Source organism: Calonectris borealis, chromosome 7 (genome assembly GCF_964195595.1).
Source record: "Calonectris borealis chromosome 7, bCalBor7.hap1.2, whole genome shotgun sequence".
Taxonomy (NCBI): domain Eukaryota; kingdom Metazoa; phylum Chordata; class Aves; order Procellariiformes; family Procellariidae; genus Calonectris; species Calonectris borealis.
The window spans coordinates 6,186,280-6,204,676 of NC_134318.1; the positions used below are offsets into that span (position 1 = coordinate 6,186,280).

General features: G+C 52.7%; 1 protein-coding gene across 1 annotated transcript in view; it reads left to right on the forward strand.

The window, feature by feature from the left end:
• The window catches only part of PALD1 (phosphatase domain containing paladin 1), a 44,935-nt gene extending 26,629 nt beyond the window's left edge, over positions 1-18,306 (forward strand). Inside the window, exon 20 of the mRNA XM_075154154.1 lies at positions 17,962-18,306. Coding sequence (XP_075010255.1) covers positions 17,962-18,111 — 150 coding nt within the window. The 3' untranslated portion in view covers positions 18,112-18,306. The remainder of the gene's footprint in view (positions 1-17,961) is intronic.
• The last annotated feature ends 91 nt before the right edge of the window (positions 18,307-18,397 follow it).

An 18,397-nucleotide genomic window follows, 5' to 3' on the forward strand; every position in this document is an offset into this window, starting at 1 on the left:
CGCGCGTGTCTCTTAAGTGTGCGCGCGTGTCTTTTAAGTGTGTGCCTGCCTCTTAAGTGTGTCTGCGCACCTCTCTTAAGAGTGTGTGCATCTCTTAACTGTGTGCGTGTGTCTCTTAACTGTGTGCGCGTGTCTCTTAACTGTGTGCGCGTGTCTCTTAAGGGTGTGCGTGCGTCTCTTAAGTGTGCGCGCGTGTCTCTTAAGTGTGCGCGTGCGTCTCTTAAGTGTGTGCGTGTCTTTTAAGTGTGTGCACGTGTCTCTTAAGTGTGCGTGTGTCTCTTAAGTGTGCGCGCGCATCTCTTAAGTGCACGCACGCATCTCTTAAGTGTACGCGCGCGTCTCTTAAGTGTGCGCGCGCGTCTCTTAAGTGTGCGCGCGCGTCTCTTAAGTGCGCGTGCGCGTCTCTTAAGCGCGCGTGCGTGTCTCTTAAGGGTGCGCGTGCGTCTCTTAAGGGTGCGCGTGCGTCTCTTAAGTGTGCGCGCGCGTCCCTTAAGTGTGCGCGCACGACTCTTAAGTGTGCGCGCGCGTCTCTTAAGTGTGCGTGCGCATCTCAAGTGTGTGCGCGTGTCTCAAGTGTGCGCATACGTCTCTTAAGTGTGTGCGTGCCTGTTAAGTGTGTGCGCGCCTCTCTTAAGTGTGTGTGCGTGTCTCTTAACTGTGTGTGCGTCTCTTAACTGTGTGCGTGTGTCTCTTAAGTGTGCGCGTGTGTCTCTTAAGTGTGTGCGTGCGTCTCTTAAGTGTGCGCATGTCTTTTAAGTGTGCGTGCGTGTCTCTTAAGTGTGTGCGTGCGTCTCTTAAGTGCGCGCGTGTCTCTTAAGTGCGTGCGCGTGTCTCTTAAGTGCGTGCGCGTGTCTCTTAAGTGTGTGCGCGTGTCTCTTAAGTGTGCGCGTGTCTCTTAAGGGTGTGCGCGCGTCTTTTAAGTGTACGTGCATGTCTCTTAAGTGTGCGCGCACGTCTCTTAAGTGTGCACGCACGTCTCTTAAGTGTGCACGCACGTCTCTTAAGTGCGCGCGCACATCTCTTAAGTGTGTGCGCGTGTCTCTTAAGTGTGTGCGTGTGTCTCTTAAGGGTGTGCACGTATCTTTTAAGTGTGCGCACGTGTCTCTTAAGTGTGCGTGCGTGTCTCTTAAGGGTGCGCGTGTGTCTCTTAAGTGTGCGCACGCGTCTCTTAAGTGTGCGCGCGCGTCTCTTAAGTGTGCGCGCGTGTCTCTTAAGTGTGTGCGCGCCTCTCTTAAGTGTGCGCGCATGTCTCTTAACTGTGTGCGCGTGTCTCTTAACGGTGCGCATGTCTCTTAAGTGTGCGCGCGTGTCTCTTAAGTGTGCGCGCGTGTCTCTTAAGTGTGCGTGCATCTCAAGTGTGCATGTGTGTCTCTTAAGTGTGCGTGTGTGTCTCTTAAGTGTGCGCACGTGTCTCTTAAGTGTGTGCACGTGTCTCCAGTGTGTGTGTGTGTCTCTTAAGTGTGCGCACATGTCTCTTAAGGCTGCACGCACATCTATTAAGTGTGTGTGCATGTCTCTTAAGTGTGCACATGCGTCTCTTAAGTGTGCGCACATCTCTTAAGTGTGCACGCGCGTCTCTTAAGTGTGCACGCGTGTCTCTTAAGGGTGCGCGCGTGTCTCTTAAGGGTGCGCGCACGTCTCTTAAGGGTGCGCGTCTCTTAAGTGTGCGCGCGCGTCTCTTAAGTGTGCGCGCGCGTCTCAAGTGTGCGCGTGCGCCTCTTAAGTGTGCGCGCGTGCCTCTTAAGTGTGCGCGCGCCTCTCTTAAGTGTGTGTGCGTGTCTCTGAAGTGTGTGCGCGTGTCTTTTAAGTGTGTGCGCGTGTCTCTTAAGTGTGTGCGTGCGTCTCTTAAGTGTGTGCGTGCGTCTCTTAAGTGTGCGCATGTCTCTTAAGTGTGCGCGCGTGTCTCTTAAGTGTGCGCGTCTCTTAAGTGTGTGCGCGTGTCTCTTAAGGGTGTGCGCGTGTCTCTTAAGGGTGTGCGCGCGTCTTTTAAGTGTACGTGCGTGTCTCTTAAGTGTGCGCGCACGTCTCTTAAGTGTGCGCACGCGTCTCTTAAGTGTATGCGTGTGTCTGTTAAGGGTGTGCGCACGTGTCTCTTAAGTGTGCGCACGTGTCTCTTAAGTGTGTGCGCGTGTCTCTTAAGTGTGTGCACGTGTCTCTTAAGTGCGCGCGTGTCTCTTAAGTGCACACGCGTCTCTTAAGTGTGCACGCCCGTCTCTTAAGTGTGTGCGCGCGTCTCTTAAGTGCGCGCGCATCTCTTAAGTGCGCGCATGCGTCTCTTAAGTGCGCGCACGTCTCTTAACTGTGCGTGCGCACGTCTCTTAAGTGTGCACGCGCGTCTCTTAAGTGCGCACGCGTCTCTTAAGTGTGTGCGCGTGTCTCTTAAGTGTGTGTGTGCGTCTCTTAAGTGTGCGCATGTCTCTTAAGTGTGTGCGCGTGTCTCTTAAGTGTGCGTGTCTCTTAAGTGTGTGCGCGTGTCTCTTAAGGGTGTGCGCGTGTCTATTAAGGGTGTGCGCGCGTCTTTTAAGTGTACATGCGTGTCTCTTAAGTGTGCACGCACGTCTCTTAAGTGTGCGCACGCGTCTCTTAAGTGTATGCGTGTGTCTGTTAAGGGTGTGCGCACGTGTCTCAAGTGTGTGCGCGTGTCTCTTAAGGGTGTGCGCGTGTCTCTTAAGGGTGTGCGCGCGTCTTTTAAGTGTACGTGTGTGTCTCTTAAGTGTGCGCACGCGTCTCTTAAGTGTGTGCGTGTGTCTGTTAAGGGTGTGCGCATGTGTCTCTTAAGTGTGCGCACGTGTCTCTTAAGTGTGTGCGCGTGTCTCTTAAGTGTGCGCACATGTCTCTTAAGTGCGCGCGTGTCTCTTAAGTGCACACGCGTCTCTTAAGTGTGCGTGCCCGTCTCTTAAGTGTGTGCGCGCGTCTCTTAAGTGCGCACGCGTCTCTTAAGTGCGCGCATGCGTCTCTTAAGTGCGCGCACGTCTCTTAACTGTGCGTGCGCACGTCTCTTAAGTGTGCACGCGCGTCTCTTAAGTGCGCATGCATCACTTAAGTGCACGCATGCATCTCTTAAGTGTGCACACATCTCTTAACTGTGCGCGCGCACATCTCTTAACTGTGCGCGCGTCTCTTAAGTGTGCGCACGCGTCTCTTAAGTTTGCGCACGCGTCTCTTAAGTGTGTGCACGCGTCTCTTAAGGGTGCGCATGTCTCTTAAGTGTGCACGCGTGTCTCTTAAGTGTGTGCGCGTGTCTCTTAAGGGTGCGCACGTGTCTCTTAAGGGTGTGCGCGCGTCTCTTAAGTGTACACGCACATCTCTTAAGTGTGCGTGTGTGTCTCTTAAGTGTGCATGCGTGTCTCTTAAGTGTGCGCACGTCTCTTAAGTGTGCACACGCGTCTCTTAAGTGTGCGCACGCGTCTCAAGTGTGCGCGCGCGTCTCAAGTGTGCGCGCGCGTCTCTTAAGTGTGCGCGTGTGTCTTTTAAGTGTGTGCATGCCTCTTAAGTGTGTGCGCGCCTCTCTTAAGTGTGTGTGCGTGTCTCTTAAGTGTGTGCGCGTGTCTCTTAACTGTGTGCGCGTGTCTCTTAAGTGTGCGTGTGCATCTCTTAAGTGTGTGCGCATGTCTCTTAAGTGTGCACGTGTCTCTTAAGTGTGTGCACATGTCTCTTAAGTGTGCGCGCGTGTCTCTTAAGTGTGCGCACGTCTCTTAAGTGTGTGCGCGTGTCTCTTAAGGGTGTGCGCGTGTCTCTTAAGGGTGTGCGCACGTCTTTTAAGTGTATGTGCGTGTCTCTTAATTGTGTGCGCACGTCTCTTAAGTGTGCGCGCACGTCTCTTAAGTGTGCGTGCGCGTCTCTTAAGGGTGCGCGTGTATCTCTTAAGGGTGTGCGCGCATGTCTGTTAAGTGTGCGCACGTGTCTCTTAAGTGTGTGCGCGTGTCTCTTAAGTGTGTCCGCGTGTCTCTTAAGTGTGCGTGCGTCTCTTAAGTGTGCGTGCGTCTCTTAAGTGTGCGCGCGCGTCTCTTAAGTGTGCGCGCACGTCTCTTAAGTGCGCACGCGTCTCTTAAGTGCGCACACGTCTCTTAACTGTGCGTGCGCACGTCTCTTAACTGTGTGCGCGCGCATCTCTTAACTGTGCGCGTGTGTCTCTTAAGTGTGTGCATGCGTCTCTTAAGTGTGCGCACGCGTCTCTTAAGTGTGTGCATGCGTCTCTTAAGGGTGCGCATGTCTCTTAAGTGTGCACGCGTGTGTCTTAAGTGTGCGCACGTGTCTCTTAAGGGTGCACGCGTGTCTCTTAAGTGTACGCACGCGTCTCTTAAGTGTACGCGCGCGTCTCTTAAGTGTGCGTGTGCGTCTCTTAAGTGTGCGTGCGTGTCTCTTAACTGTGCGCACATCTCTTAACTGTGCGCGCGTGTCTCAAGTGTGCGCGCGCATCTCAAGTGTGCGCGTGCGTCTCTTAAGTGTGCGCGTGCGTCTCTTAAGTGTGTGCGTGCGTCTCTTAAGTGTGCGCGTGTGTCTCTTAAGTGTGCGCGCGTCTCTTAAGTGTGCGCGCGCATCTCAAGTGTGCGCACGCGTCTCAAGTGTGCGCGCGCGTCTCAAGTGTGCGCGCGCATCTCTTAAGTGTGTGCATGTGTCTCAAGTGTGCGCACGCGTCTCAAGTGTGCACGTACGTCTCTTAAGTGTGCACGTGTCTTTTAAGTGTGTGCGTGCCTCTTAAGTGTGTGTGCGTGTCTCTTAACTGTGTGCACGTGTCTCTTAACTGTGTGCGCGTGTCTCTTAAGTGTGCGCGTGTGTCTCTTAAGTGTGCGCATGTCTTTTAAGTGTGCGCGCGTCTCTTAAGTGTGTGCGTGTGTCTCTTAAGTGCACGCGTGTCTCTTAAGTGTGTGCGCGTGTCTCTTAAGTGTGTGTATGCGTCTCTTAAGTGTGCGCGTGTCTCTTAAGTGTGCGCGTGTGTCTCTTAAGTGTGCACGTGTCTCTTAAGGGTGTGCACACGTCTTTTAAGTGTACATGCGTGTCTCTTAAGTGTGCGCGCACGTCTCTTAAGTGTGCACACGCGTCTCTTAAGTGTGCGCACACATCTCTTAAGTGTGTGCACGCATCTCTTAAGTGTGTGCGCGTGTCTCTTAAGGGTGCGCACGTATCTTTTAAGTGTGCGTGCGCGTCTCTTAAGTGTGCGTGCGCGTCTCTTAAGGGTGCGCGTGTGTCTCTTAATGGTGTGTGCGTGTCTCTTAAGTTTGCGTGTGCGTCTCTTAAGTGTGTGCGCGTCTCTTAAGTGTGCGCGCGTGTCTCTTAAGTGTGCGCGCGTGTCTCTAAAGTGTGCACACGCGTCTCTTAAGTGCACACGCGTCTCTTAAGTGTGCGTGCGTGTCTCTTAAGGGTGGACGCATGTCTTTTAAAGGTGCACGCACGTCTCTTAAGTGTGTGCACATGTCTCTTAAGTGTGCGCGTGCATCTCTTAAGTGTATGCGCGTCTCTTAAGTGTGTGCACGTGTCTCTTAAGTGTGCGCGCGCATCTCTTAACTGTGTGCACGTGTCTCTTAACTGTGTGCGTGTGTCTCTTAAGTGTGCGTGCGTGTCTCTTAAGTGTGCGCGCGTGTCTCTTAAGGGTGCGCGCGCATCTCTTAAGTGTGCACGCGTGTCTCTTAACTGTGCGCGCGCGTCTCTAAAGTGTGTGTGCGTGTCTCTTAAGTGTGCACGCGTGTCTCTTAAGGGTGCACGCGTGTCTTTTAAAGGTGCGCGCACGTCTCTTAAGTGTGTGCACGTGTCTTAAGTGTGTGCGCATGTCTCTTAAGTGTGTGTGCGTGTCTCTTAACTGTGTGCGCGTGTCTCTTAAGGGTGCGCGCGTGTCTCTTAAGGGTGCACGCGTGTCTCTTAAGTGTGCGCGCGTGTCTCTTAAGTGTGCGCGCGTGTCTCTGAAGTGTGCACGCGTCTCTTAAGTGTGCGCGTGTGTCTCTTCAGTGTGCGTGTGTCTCTTAAGTGTGTACGCGTGTCTCTTAAGTGCGTGCGCGTCTCTTAAGTGCGCGCGTGCATCTCTTAAGTGTGCGTGCGTCTCTTAACTGTGCGCGCGTGTCACTTAAGTGTGCGCACGTGTCTCAAGTGTGCGTGCGTGTCTCTTAAGTGTGTGCGCCCATCTCTTAAGTGTGTGCACACGTCTCTTAAGGGTGCGCGCGTCTCTTAAGTGTGCACGCGTGTCTCTTAAGGGTGCGCGCGTGTCTCTTAAGGGTGTGCGCGCGTCTCAAGTGTGTGCGCACGTCTCAAGTGTGCACGCGCGTCTCTTAAGTGTGCGTGCGCGTCTCTTAAGTGTGCACGCGCGTCTCTTAAGTGTGCGCACACATCTCTTAAGTGTGTGCGCGCGTCTCTTAAGTGTGTGCGCGTGTCTCTTAAGGGTGCGCACGTATCTTTTAAGTGTGCGTGCGCGTCTCTTAAGGGTGCACGTGTGCCTCTTAAGGGTGTGCGTGTGTCTCTTAAGTTTGCGTGTGCGTCTCTTAAGTGTGTGCGCGTCTCTTAAGTGTGTGCGCGTGTCTCTTAAGTGTGCGCGCGTGTCTCTAAAGTGTGCACGCGCGTCTCTGAAGTGTGCACACGCGTCTCTTAAGTGCGCATGCATCTCTTAAGTGTGCGTGCGTGTCTCTTAAGGGTGGACGCATGTCTTTTAAAGGTGCACGCACGTCTCTTAAGTGTGTGCACATGTCTCTTAAGTGTGCGCGTGCATCTCTTAAGTGTATGCGCGTCTCTTAAGTGTGTGCACGTGTCTCTTAAGTGTGCACGCGCATCTCTTAACTGTGTGCGCGTGTCTCTTAACTGTGTGCGTGTGTCTCTTAAGTGTGCGTGCGTGTCTCTTAAGTGTGCGCGCGTGTCTCTTAAGGGTGCACGCGCATCTCTTAAGTGTGCACGCGTGTCTCTTAACTGTGCGCGCGCGTCTCTAAAGTGTGTGTGCGTGTCTCTTAAGTGTGCGCGCGTGTCTCTTAAGGGTGCACGCGTGTCTTTTAAAGGTGTGCGCACGTCTCTTAAGTGTGTGCACGTGTCTTAAGTGTGTGCGCATGTCTCTTAAGTGTGTGTGCGTGTCTCTTAACTGTGTGCGCGTGTCTCTTAAGGGTGCGCACGTGTCTCTTAAGGGTGCACGCGTGTCTCTTAAGTGTGCGCGCGCGTCTCTGAAGTGTGCACACACGTCTCTTAAGTGTGCACGCGTCTCTTAAGTGTGCGCGTGTGTCTCTTCAGTGTGCGTGTGTCTCTTAAGTGTGCGCGCGTGTCTCTTAAGTGTGTGCGCCCATCTCTTAAGTGTGTGCACGCGTCTCTTAAGGGTGCGCGCGTCTCTTAAGTGTGCACACGTGTCTCTTAAGGGTGTGCGCATGTCTCTTAAGGGTGTGCGCGCATCTCTTAAGTGTGCGCGCGTCTCTTAAGAGTGCGCACGCGTCTCTTAAGTGTGCGCGCGCGTCTCAAGTGTGAGCGCACGTCTCAAGTGTGCACGCGCGTCTCTTAAGTGTGCGTGCGCGTCTCTTAAGTGTGCGTGTGTCTCTTAAGTGTGTGCGCATGTCTCTTAAGTGCGTGCGTGTCTCTTAAGTGCGCACGTGCATCTCTTAAGTGTGCGTGCGTCTCTTAACTGTGCGCACGTGTCACTTAAGTGTGCACACGTGTCTCTTAAGTGTGTGCACGTGTCTCTTAAGTGTGTGCGCGCGTCTCTTAAGGGTGCGCGCATGTCTCTTAAGTGTGCGCGCGTGTCTCTTAAGGGTGCGCGCATGTCTCTTAAGGGTGCGAGCGTGTCTCTTAAGTGTGCGCGCGTCTCTTAAGTGTGCGCGCGCGTCTCTTAAGTGTGCGCGCGCGTCTCTTAAGTGTGCGTGTGTCTCTTAAGTGTGTGCGCATGTCTCTTAAGTGCGTGCGTGTCTCTTAAGTGCGCACGTGCATCTCTTAAGTGTGCGCGCGTCTCTTAACTGTGCACACGTGTCACTTAAGTGTGCGCATGTGTCACTTAAGTGTGCGCGCGTGTCTCTTAAGTGTGTGCACGCGTCTCTTAAGCGTGTGCGCCCGTCTCTTAAGGGTGCGCGCATGTCTCTTAAGTGTGCGCGCGTGTCTCTTAAGGGTGCGCGCATGTCTCTTAAGGGTGTGCGTGTGTCTCTTAAGTGTGCGCGCGTCTCTTAAGTGTGCGCGCGCGTCTCAAGTGTGCGCGCGCGTCTCTTAAGTGTGCACGCATGTCTTTTAAGTGTGTGCGTGCCTCTTAAGTGTGTGCGCGCCTCTCTTAAGTGTGTGTGCGCCTCTCTTAAGTGTGTGTGTGTGTCTCTTAAGTATGTGCACGTGTCTCTCAAGTGTGCGCGTGCGTCTCTTAAGTGTGTGCGTGCGTCTCTTAAGTGTGCGCGCGTGTCTCTTACGTGTGCGCGCGTCTCTTAAGTGTGCGCGTGTCTCTTAAGTGTGTGCGCGTGTCTCTTAAGTGTGTGCGCGTGTCTCTTAAGGGTGTGCGCGTGTCTCTTAAGGGTGTGCGCGCGTCTTTTAAGTGTACGTGCATGTCTCTTAAGTGTGCGCGCACGTCTCTTAAGTGTGCGCACGCGTCTCTTAAGGGTGTGCGTGTGTCTGTTAAGGGTGTGTGCGCGTGTCTCTTAAGTGTGCGCACGTGTCTCTTAGGTGTGCGTGCGTGTCTCTTAAGTGTGTGCACATGTCTCTTAAGTGTGCGCATGTCTCTTAAGTGCGCGCGCGTCTCTTAAGTGTGCGCGCATGTCTCTTAAGTGTGTGCGCGCGTCTCTTAAGTGCACGCGTGTCTCAAGTGCGCGCATGCGTCTCTTAAGTCCGCGCACGTCTCTTAACTGTGCGTGCACGCGTCTCTTAAGTGTGCGCGCGCGTCTCTTAAGTGCGCGCGCGTCTCTTAAGTACGCGCATGCATCTCTTAAGTGTGCGCACATCTCTTAACTGTGCGCGTGCACGTCTCTTAACTGTGCGCGCGTCTCTTAAGTGTGCGCACGCATCTCTTAAGTGTGCGCATGCGTCTCTTAAGTGTGTGCATGCGTGTCTTAAGGGTGCGCATGTCTCTTAAGTGTGCACGCGTGTCTCTTAAGTGTGCGCACGTGTCTCTTAAGGGTGCGCGCGTGTCTCTTAAGGGTGTGCGCGCGTCTCTTAAGTGTACACGCGCGTCTCTTAAGTGTGCGCGTGTGTCTCTTAAGTGTGCATGCGTGTCTCTTAAGTGTGCGCGCGTCTCTTAAGTGTGCGCGCACGTCTCTTAAGTGTGCGCACGCGTCTCAAGTGTGCGCGCGCCTCAAGTGTGCGCGCGCGTCTCTTAAGTGTGCACGTGTGTCTTTTAAGTGTGTGCGTGCCTCTTAAGTGTGTGCGCGCCTCTCTTAAGTGTGTGTGCGTGTCTCTTAAGTGTGCGCACGTGTCTCTTAAGTGTGTGCGCGTGTCTCTTAAGTGTGTGCGCGTGTCTCTTAAGTGCGCGCGTGTCTCTTAAGTGCGCGCGCGTCTCTTAAGTGTGCGTGCACGTCTCTTAAGTGTGCGCGCGCGTCTCTTAAGTGCACGCGCGTCTCAAGTGCGCGCATGCGTCTCTTAAGTCCGCGCACGTCTCTTAACTGTGCGTGCACGCGTCTCTTAAGTGTGCGCGCGCGTCTCTTAAGTGCGCGCGCGTCTCTTAAGTACGCGCATGCATCTCTTAAGTGTGCGCACATCTCTTAACTGTGCGCGTGCACGTCTCTTAACTGTGCGCGCGTCTCTTAAGTGTGCGTACGCATCTCTTAAGTGTGCGCATGCGTCTCTTAAGTGTGTGCATGCGTGTCTTAAGGGTGCGCATGTCTCTTAAGTGTGCACGCGTGTCTCTTAAGTGTGCGCACATGTCTCTTAAGGGTGCGCGCGTGTCTCTTAAGTGTACACGCGCGTCTCTTAAGTGTGCGCGTGTGTCTCTTAAGTGTGCATGCGTGTCTCTTAAGTGTGCGCGCGTCTCTTAAGTGTGCGCGCACGTCTCTTAAGTGTGCGCACGCGTCTCAAGTGTGCGCGCGCGTCTCAAGTGTGCGCGCGCATCTCTTAAGTGTGCGCGTGTGTCTTTTAAGTGTGTGCGTGCCTCTTAAGTGTGTGCGCGCCTCTCTTAAGTGTGTGTGCGTGTCTCTTAAGTGTGCGCACGTGTCTCTTAAGTGTGTGCGCGTGTCTCTTAAGTGTGTGCGCGTGTCTCTTAAGTGCGCGCGTGTCTCTTAAGTGCGCGCGCGTCTCTTAAGTGTGCGTGCACGTCTCTTAAGTGTGTGCGCGCGTCTCTTAAGTGCGCGCGCGTCTCTTAAGTGCGCGCATGCGTCTCTTAAGTGTGCGCACGTCTCTTAACTGTGCGAGCGCGCGTCTCTTAAGTGTGTGCGCACGTCTCTTAAGTGCGAGCGCGTCTCTTAAGTGCGCGCATGCGTCTCTTAAGTGCGCGCAGATCTCTTAACTGTGCGCGCACACATCTCTTAACTGTGCACGTGTGTCTCTTAAGTGTGCGCATGCATCTCTTAAGTGTGCGCACGCGTCTCTTAAGTGTGTGTACGCGTCTCTTAAGGGTGCGCATGTCTCTTAAGTGTGCACGCGTGTCTCTTAAGTGTGCACGCGTGTCTCTTAAGGGTGCGCGCGTGTCTCTTAAGGGTGTGCGCACGTCTCAAGTGTACGCACGCATCTCTTAAGTGTGCGCGTGTGTCTCTTAAGTGTGCGTGCGTGTCTCTTAAGTGTGCACGCGCCTCTTAAGTGTGTGCGCGCCTCTCTTAAGTGTGTGTGCGTGTCTCTTAAGTGTGTGTGCGTGTCTTTTAAGTGTGTGCGTGCCTCTTAAGTGTGTGCGCGCCTCTCTTAAGTGTGTGTGTGCCTCTTAAGTGTGTGCGCGCCTCTCTTAAGTGTGTGTGCGTGTCTCTTAAGTGTGTGTGCGTGTCTCTTAACTGTGTGCGCGTGTCTCTTAACTGTATGCGCATGTCTCTTAAGTGTGCGCGTGCGTCTCTTAAGTGTGTGCGCGTGTCTCTTAAGTGTGCGCGCGTGTCTCTTAAGTGTGTGCGTGTCTCTTAAGTGTGTGCACGTGTCTCTTAAGGGTGTGCGCGTGTCTCTTAAGGGTGTGCGCGCGTCTTTTAAGTGTACGTGCGTGTCTCTTAAGTGTGCGCGCACGTCTCTTAAGTGTGCGCGCACATCTCTTAAGCAGACGTGCACATCTCTTAAGCGTGCGCGCGTGTCTCTTAAGGGTGCGCGTGTGTCTCTTAAGGGTGTGCACGCGTGTCTCTTAAGTGTGCACACGTGTCTCTTAAGTGTGTGCGCGTGTCTCTTAAGTGTGTGCGCGTGTCTCTTAAGTGCGCACGCGTCTCTTAAGTGCGCGTGCGTCTCTTAAGTGTGCGCGCGCGTCTCTTAAGTGCACGCGCATCTCTTAAGTGCACGCGCATCTCTTAAGTGCGCGTGTGCGTCTCTTAAGTGCGCGCACGTCTCTTAACTGTGCGCGCGCATCTCTTAACTTTGCGCGCGTGTCTCTTAAGTGTGCACACGCGTCTCTTAAGTGTGCGCACGTGTCTCTTAAGTGTGTGCACGCGTCTCTTAAGGGTGCACATGTCTCAAGTGTGCACGCGTGTCTCTTAAGTGTGCGCGCATGTCTCTTAAGGGTGCGCGCGTGTCTCTTAAGTGTGCGCGTGCGTCTCTTAAGTGTGTGCGCGTCTCTTAAGTGTGTGCGCGTCTCTTAAGTGTGCGCGTGCGTCTCAAGTGTGCGCGCACGTCTCTTAAGTGTGCGCGTGTGTCTCTTAAGTGTGCGCGCGTCTCTTAAGTGTGCGCGCGCGTCTCAAGTGTGCGCGCACGTCTCAAGTGTGCGCGTGCGTCTCAAGTGTGTGCGCATGTCTCTTAAGTGTGCGCGCGTGTCTCTTAAGTGTGTGCGTGCCTCTTAAGTGTGTGTGCGCACCTCTCTTAAGTGTGTGTGCGTGTCTCTTAAGTGTGTGTGCGTGTCTCTTAAGTGTGCACACGCGTCTCTTAAGTGTGTGCACGTGTCTCAAGTGTGCACATGTCTCTTAAGTATGCGCACGTGTCTCTTAAGGGTACGCATGTCTCTTAAGTGTGTGCGCATGTCTCTTAAGTGTGCATATGTGTCTCTTAAGTGCGTGTGTGTGTCTCTTAAGTGTGCGCGTGCGTCTCTTAAGGGTGTGCGCATGTGTCTCTTAAGTGTGCGCGTGCGTCTCTTAAGGGTGTGCGCATGTGTCTCTTAAGTGTGCACACGTGTCTCTTAAGTGTGTGCGTGCGTCTCTGAAGTGTGTGCGCATCTTTTAAGGGTGCGCATGTGTCTTTTAAGGGTGCGCGCATGTCTCTTAAGTGTGCACACGTGTCTCTTAATGTGTGCGCGTCTCAAGTGTGCGTGTGCGTCTCTTAAGTGTGCATGTGCGTCTCTTAAGTGTGCGCACGTCTCTTAAGTGTGTGCACGTGTCTCTTAAGTGTGCGTGTGTCTCTTAAGGGTGCGCATGTGTCTCTTAAGGGCACGCATCTCTTAAGTGTGCGCGCGTGTCTCTTAAGTGTGTGCGCGTGTCTCTTAAGTGTGTGCATGCATCTCTTAAGTGTGCGCGCGTGTCTCAAGTGTGCACGTGTCTCTTAAGGGTGCGCATGTGTCTCTTAAGGGGCACGCATCTCTTAAGTGTGCGCATGTCTCTTAAGTGTGCGTGCGTGTCTCAAGTGTGCACGCGCGTCTCTTAAGGGTGCGCGCGTCTCTTAAGCGTGCGCGTGTCTCTTAAGGGTGCGTGCGTGTCTCTTAAGGGTGCGCGCGCGTCTCTTAAGGGTGCACGCGTGTCTCTTAAGTGTGCGCGCGCGTCTCTTAAGGGTGCACGCGTGTCTCTTAAGTGTGCACGTGCATCTCTTAAGGGGCACAAGTCTCTTAAGGGTGTGCACGTGTCTCTTAAGGGTGCACGTGTGTCTCTTAAGGGGCATGCATCTCTTAAGTGTGTGCGCCTGTCTCTTAAGGGTGTGCACGCATCTCTTAAGTGTGCACGCACGTCTCTTAAAGGGCACGCTTCTCTTAAGTGCGCGCACGTGTCTCTTACAGGTGCGCACGTGTCTCTTAAATGTGTGCATGCATCTCTTAAGTGCACATGTGTGTCTCTTAAGTGTGCATGTGTGTCTCTTAAGTGCATGTGTGTGTCTCTTAAGGGTGCACACGCATCTCTTAAGTGTGTGTGCGCATCTCCTAAGTGCGTGTGTGTGTCTCTTAAGGGTTCGTGCATCTCTTAAGTGTATGCGTGCATCTGTTAAGTGTGCACACGTGTCTCTAAAGGGGTGCACACATGTCTCTTAAGGGGCACACATCTCTTAAGTGTGCGTGCGTGTCGCTTAAGTGTGCACGCATGTTCCTTAAGTGTGCATGCGTGTCTCTTAAGTGTGTGTATGTGTCTGTTAAGGGTGTGTGCACAACTCTTAAGTGTGCACATGTGTCTCTTAAGTGTGTGTGTGTGTCTCTTAAGGGTGCATGTGCATCTCTTAAGTGTGCATGTGCATCTCTTAAGGGGCGTGTGTCTGTTAAGGGGTGCACGTCTCTTAAGTCGGCACGTGTGTCTCTTAAGGCTGCACATGTGTCTCTTAAGGGTGTGTGTCTGTCTCAAGGGTGTGCACACATCTCTTAAGGGGCGCACACATCTCTTAAGTGTGGGTGCACACATCTCTTAAGGGTGCACGTGCGTCTCTTAAGGGTGCGCACGTGTCTCTTAAGGGTGCGCGCACATCTCTTAAGTGTGCACGCGTGTCTCTTAAGGAGCGTGCGTCTCTTAAGGGATGTGTGTCTCAAGGGGCACGTGTCTCTTAAGGGATGTGTGTCTCTTAAGTGTGCATGTGCATCTCTTAAGGGGTGCATGTCTCTTAAGAGGCACATGTCTTAAGTGTGCATGTGCATCTCTTAAGTGTGTGCACACATCTCTTAAGGGTGCGCATGTGTCTCTTAGGTGTGCGCACGCATCTCTTAAGGGGTGTGCATCTCTTAAGTGTGCGCGTCTCTTAAGTGTGTGTGTGTCTTAAGTGTGCGTGCACATCTCTTAAGGGGCAGGTGTCTCTTAAGTGTGTGCATCTCTTAAGTGTGCGTGTATGTCTCTTAAGGGGTGTGTGTCTCTTAAGTGTGTGCCTCTCTTAAATGTGCGCATCTCTTAAGTGTGCATGCACATCTCTTAAGTGTGCATGCATGTCTCTTAAGTGGCGTGTGTCTCTTAAGTGTGCATGTGTCTTAAGTGTGCGTGTGTGTCTCTTAAGCGGTGTGTGTCTCTTAAGTGTGCATGTCTCTTAAGTGTGTGTGTGCGTCTCTTAAGTGTGCACATGTGTCTCTTAAGGCGTGTGTGTCTCAAGTGTGCACGTCTCTTAAGTGTGCATGCATGTCTTAAGTGTGCGTGTGTGTCTCTTAAGTGTGCGCGCGCATCTCAAGGGGCATTTGTCTCTTAAGTGTGCACATCTCAAGTGTGCACGCATCTCTTAAGTGTGTGTGTGCGTCTCTTAAGTGTGCACATGTGTCTCTTAAGGGGTGTGTGTCTCTTAAGTGTGCACGTCTCTTAAGTGTGCATGCATCTCTTAAGTGTGTGTGTGCATCTCTTAAGTGTGTATGTGTCTCTTAAGGGGCATGTGTCTCTTAAGTGTGTGCGTCTCTTAAGTGTGTGCATCTCTTAAGTGTGCATGTCTGTCTCTTAAGTGTGCACGGACATCTCTTAAGGAAGGGGTGTGTGTCTCTGAAGGGTGCACACACGTCTCTTAAGGGGCGTGTGTCTCTTAAGTGTGCACGTTCGTCTCTTAAGGGGTGTGTGTCTCTTAAGTGTGCGCGTGTGTCTTTTAAGGGGCGCATGCCTGTCTTAGATGTGCGCATGCGTCTCTTCAGGGGCACGTGGCTCTTCAGGGGCACATGTACATCTCTTAAGTCTCTGCACATGTCTCTTAAGTGTGCGTGTCTGTCTCTTAAGGGGTGCATGCGTCTCAGATGTGCACGCGCATCTCTTAAGTGTGTGTGTGTCTCTTAAGGGGCACACATCTCTTAAGTGTGCACACGCATATCTTAAGTGTGCATATCTCTTAAGTGTGTGCATCTCTTAAGTGTGTGTGTGTCTCTTAAGGGGCACACATCTCTTAAGTGTGCACACGCATATCTTAAGTGTGCATATCTCTTAAGTGTGTGCATCTCTTAAGTGTGTGTGTGTCTCTTAAGGGGCACACATCTCTTAAGTGTGCACACGCATATCTTAAGTGTGCATATCTCTTAAGTGTGTGCATCTCTTAAGTGTGTGTGTGTCTCTTAAGGGGCACACATCTCTTAAGTGTGCACACGCATATCTTAAGTGTGCATATCTCTTAAGTGTGTGCGTCTCTTAAGTGTGTATGCATGTCTCTTAAGGGGCATGCATGTCTCTTAAGGGGCACTCACATCTCTTAAGGGGCACACGTGTCTCTTAAGTGTGCATGTGCGTACCTTAAGAGGCACATGTGTCTCTTAAGAGGTGCATGTGTCTTAAGTGGCACACATGTCTTAAGGGGCATGCATATCTCTTAAGGGACATGCGTGTCACTTATGTGGCAGGCATGTCTCTTAAGTGTGCGTGTCTGTCTCTTAAGGGGTGCATGCGTCTCTTAGATGTGCACGCGCATCTCTTAAGTGTGTGTGTGTCTCTTAAGGGGCACAGATCTCTTAAGTGTGCGCACGCGTCTCTTAAGTGTGCATCTCTTAAGTCTGTGTGTCTCTTAAGTGTGTGCGTCTCTTAAGTGTGTGTGCATATCTCTTAAGGGGCATGCATGTCTCTTAAGGGGCACACGTGTCTCTTAAGTGTGCATGTGTGTATCTTAAGAGGCACATGTGTCTCAAGTGGTGCATGTGTCAAGTGGCACACATGTCTTAAGGGGCATGCATGTCTCTTAAGGGACATGTGTGTCTCTTATGTGGCAGACATGTCTCTTAAGTGGTGTGTGTGCCTCTTAAATGGTGCATGTGCCTCTTAAGTGGTGTGCATGTCTTAAGGGGTGTGTCTCTTAAGTGGTGCACACATCTCTTAAGGGGTGTGCATCTCTTAAGGGGTGCACACGTCTCTTAAGTGGTGCACACATCTCTTAAGTGATTCCCTCATCTCTTAAGAGGCAGGTATCTCTTAAGGGGCACACATCTCTTAAGTGGTGCACACATCTCTTAAGTGATGCCCACATCTCTTAAGAGGCGTGCATCTCTTAAGGGACACATGTCGCTTAAGTGGTGCACACATCTCCTAAGGGGTGTGTGTCTCTTTAGGGGCATGTGTCTCTTAACTGCTGTGCACATTTCTTAAGTGGTGCGTGTGTCTCTTAAGAGGCACATGTCTCTTAAGTGGCACACATGTCTCTTAAGTGGTGCATGCATCTCTTAAGGGGTGCACATGTCTCTTAAGGGGCATGTGAGTCTCTTAAGGGGCATGCGTGTCTCAAGTGGTGTGCATGTCTTAAGGGGTGTGTCTCTTAAGTGGTGTGCATGTCTTAAGGGGTATGTCTCTTAAGTGGCATGCCCATCTCTTAAGGGGTACACATCTCTTAAGTGGCACGTGTGCCTCTTAAATGGCACACGTCTTAAGTGGCGTGCATCTCTTTAGGGGCATGCATATCTCTTTAGGGGTGAGTGTCTCTTAAGTGGCACATGTGTCTCTTAAGTGGTGTGCATCACTTAAGTGGCACACACATCTCTTAAGTGGCACATGCATCTCCTAAGTGGCACACGTGTCTCCTAAGGGGTGCGCATCTCTTAAGGGGCACATGTCTCCTAAGTGGCGCACACATTTCTTAAGGAGTCTGCACGTCTCTTAAGTGCCACGTGTGTCTCTTAAGGGGCGCGCGTGGCTCTTAAGGGGCGCACGTATCTCTTAAGGGCCACATGTGTCTCTTAAGTGGCATGCGTGTCTTAAGGGGCATGTCTCTTAACTGGCACATGCATCTCTTAAGGGGCGCGCATCTCAAGTGGCACGCTTCTCTTAAGTGGCACGTGTCTTAATTGGCACGCATCTCTTTAGGGCGCACGCATCTCTTTAGGGGCGCGTGCGTCTCTTTAGGGGTGAGTGCCTCTTAAGTGCCACATGTCTCTCTTAAGTGGTGCGCATCTCAAGTGGTACACTCGTCTCTTAAGTGGTGCACGCATCTCTTAAGGGGCACACGTGTCTCTTAAGGGGCGCGCATCTCTTGAGGGGCATGCGTCTCTTAAGGGGTGCGTGTCTCTTAAGTGGCACACGTCTTAAGGGCTGCGTGTCTTAAGTGGTGTGCATGTCTTAAGGGCCACGTGTCTCTTAAGTGGAGTGTCTCTTAAGTGGCACATCTGTCTCTTAAGTGGCGCGCATCTCTTAAGGGGCATGTGTCTCTTAAGTGGCACACATCTCTTAAGTGGTGTGTGTGTCTTAAGGGCCATGTATCTCTTAAATGGAGTGCCTCTTAAGTGGTGTGTGTGTCTCTTCAGTGGCACACGTGTCTTAATTGGCACATATCTCTTAAGGGGTGCATGTCTCTTAAGTGGCACACATCTCTTAAGGGCCACATGTCTCTTAAGCAGCATGCGTCTCTTAAGTAGAGCGTCTCTTAAGTGGCCTATCTCTTAAGAGGGTGGGCATCTCTTAAGTGGCGCGCGTATCTGAAGCGGCGTGCATCTCTTAAGGGGCACGTCTCTTAAGGGGCGCGCGTCTCTTAAGGGGCGCGTCTCTTATCTGCCCGGCTTTACACCTGCCCCCTGTCCCGCCGTTGGCTGTGGGGGGGGAAACACGCCCCACCTGCGGATACAAGGAGCCTTTGACCCCCAAAGCGCCCCTTGCCGCCGCGTAATCCCCGCGCTTTTCACAAAAACAAGGCGCCGTTGTCGCTTTCTTTGGCGGAAGGGTGCCAAAGCCACCCAACCCCGCGAAGGCTGATCCCAGCAGCGAGGAATTGGCCGATGAAATACATAAACCGGGGCTGCAGGGGCTGCGGGAGGCGGGTGGGTACCTGGATGCGGGGAAGATGCTGGAGACCTTCCACCCCGCAGGTGACAAAAGCATCCCAAGATGCTGGGGGGGGGGAGTTAAATCTCTTTTCTCCTTCTGTTTTCAGGTGGCGGCGGTGGCCGGGGTCTACGAGGTCCTGAACCAGCTGGGTTTCCCCGAACTGGAGAGCCTGGAGGGCAAGGCGCTGCGCACGCTGCGGGGCCGCTGGCAGGCGCAGGGGAGAACCCCCCGCCCTTTCCGGGGGGACTTTGTGTAGGGTTGGGGTGCTGGGGGGACCCCCCCCCGGCTGCTTTCTGCTGGGGGTGGGAGGGGAGAGAGGAAAAAAAGACTGTTTTTTCCCAAAAACTGGGGGTGTGGGGAGGGAGGGGTGAGCCCCGAAACTGCCTTAGAACGTGGGAATTTCTGGGCTTCTTGTGGACGCAATAAAAATGTTGTAAATGGAAACGCAATCCTTTTAGGCAGGTGCTTAAATCGCGAGCGGGGCGTGGTTGGATAAAGCGGCTCTGAAATGCTGGGATGCCGCCGCCTGAATTTGGTGGATG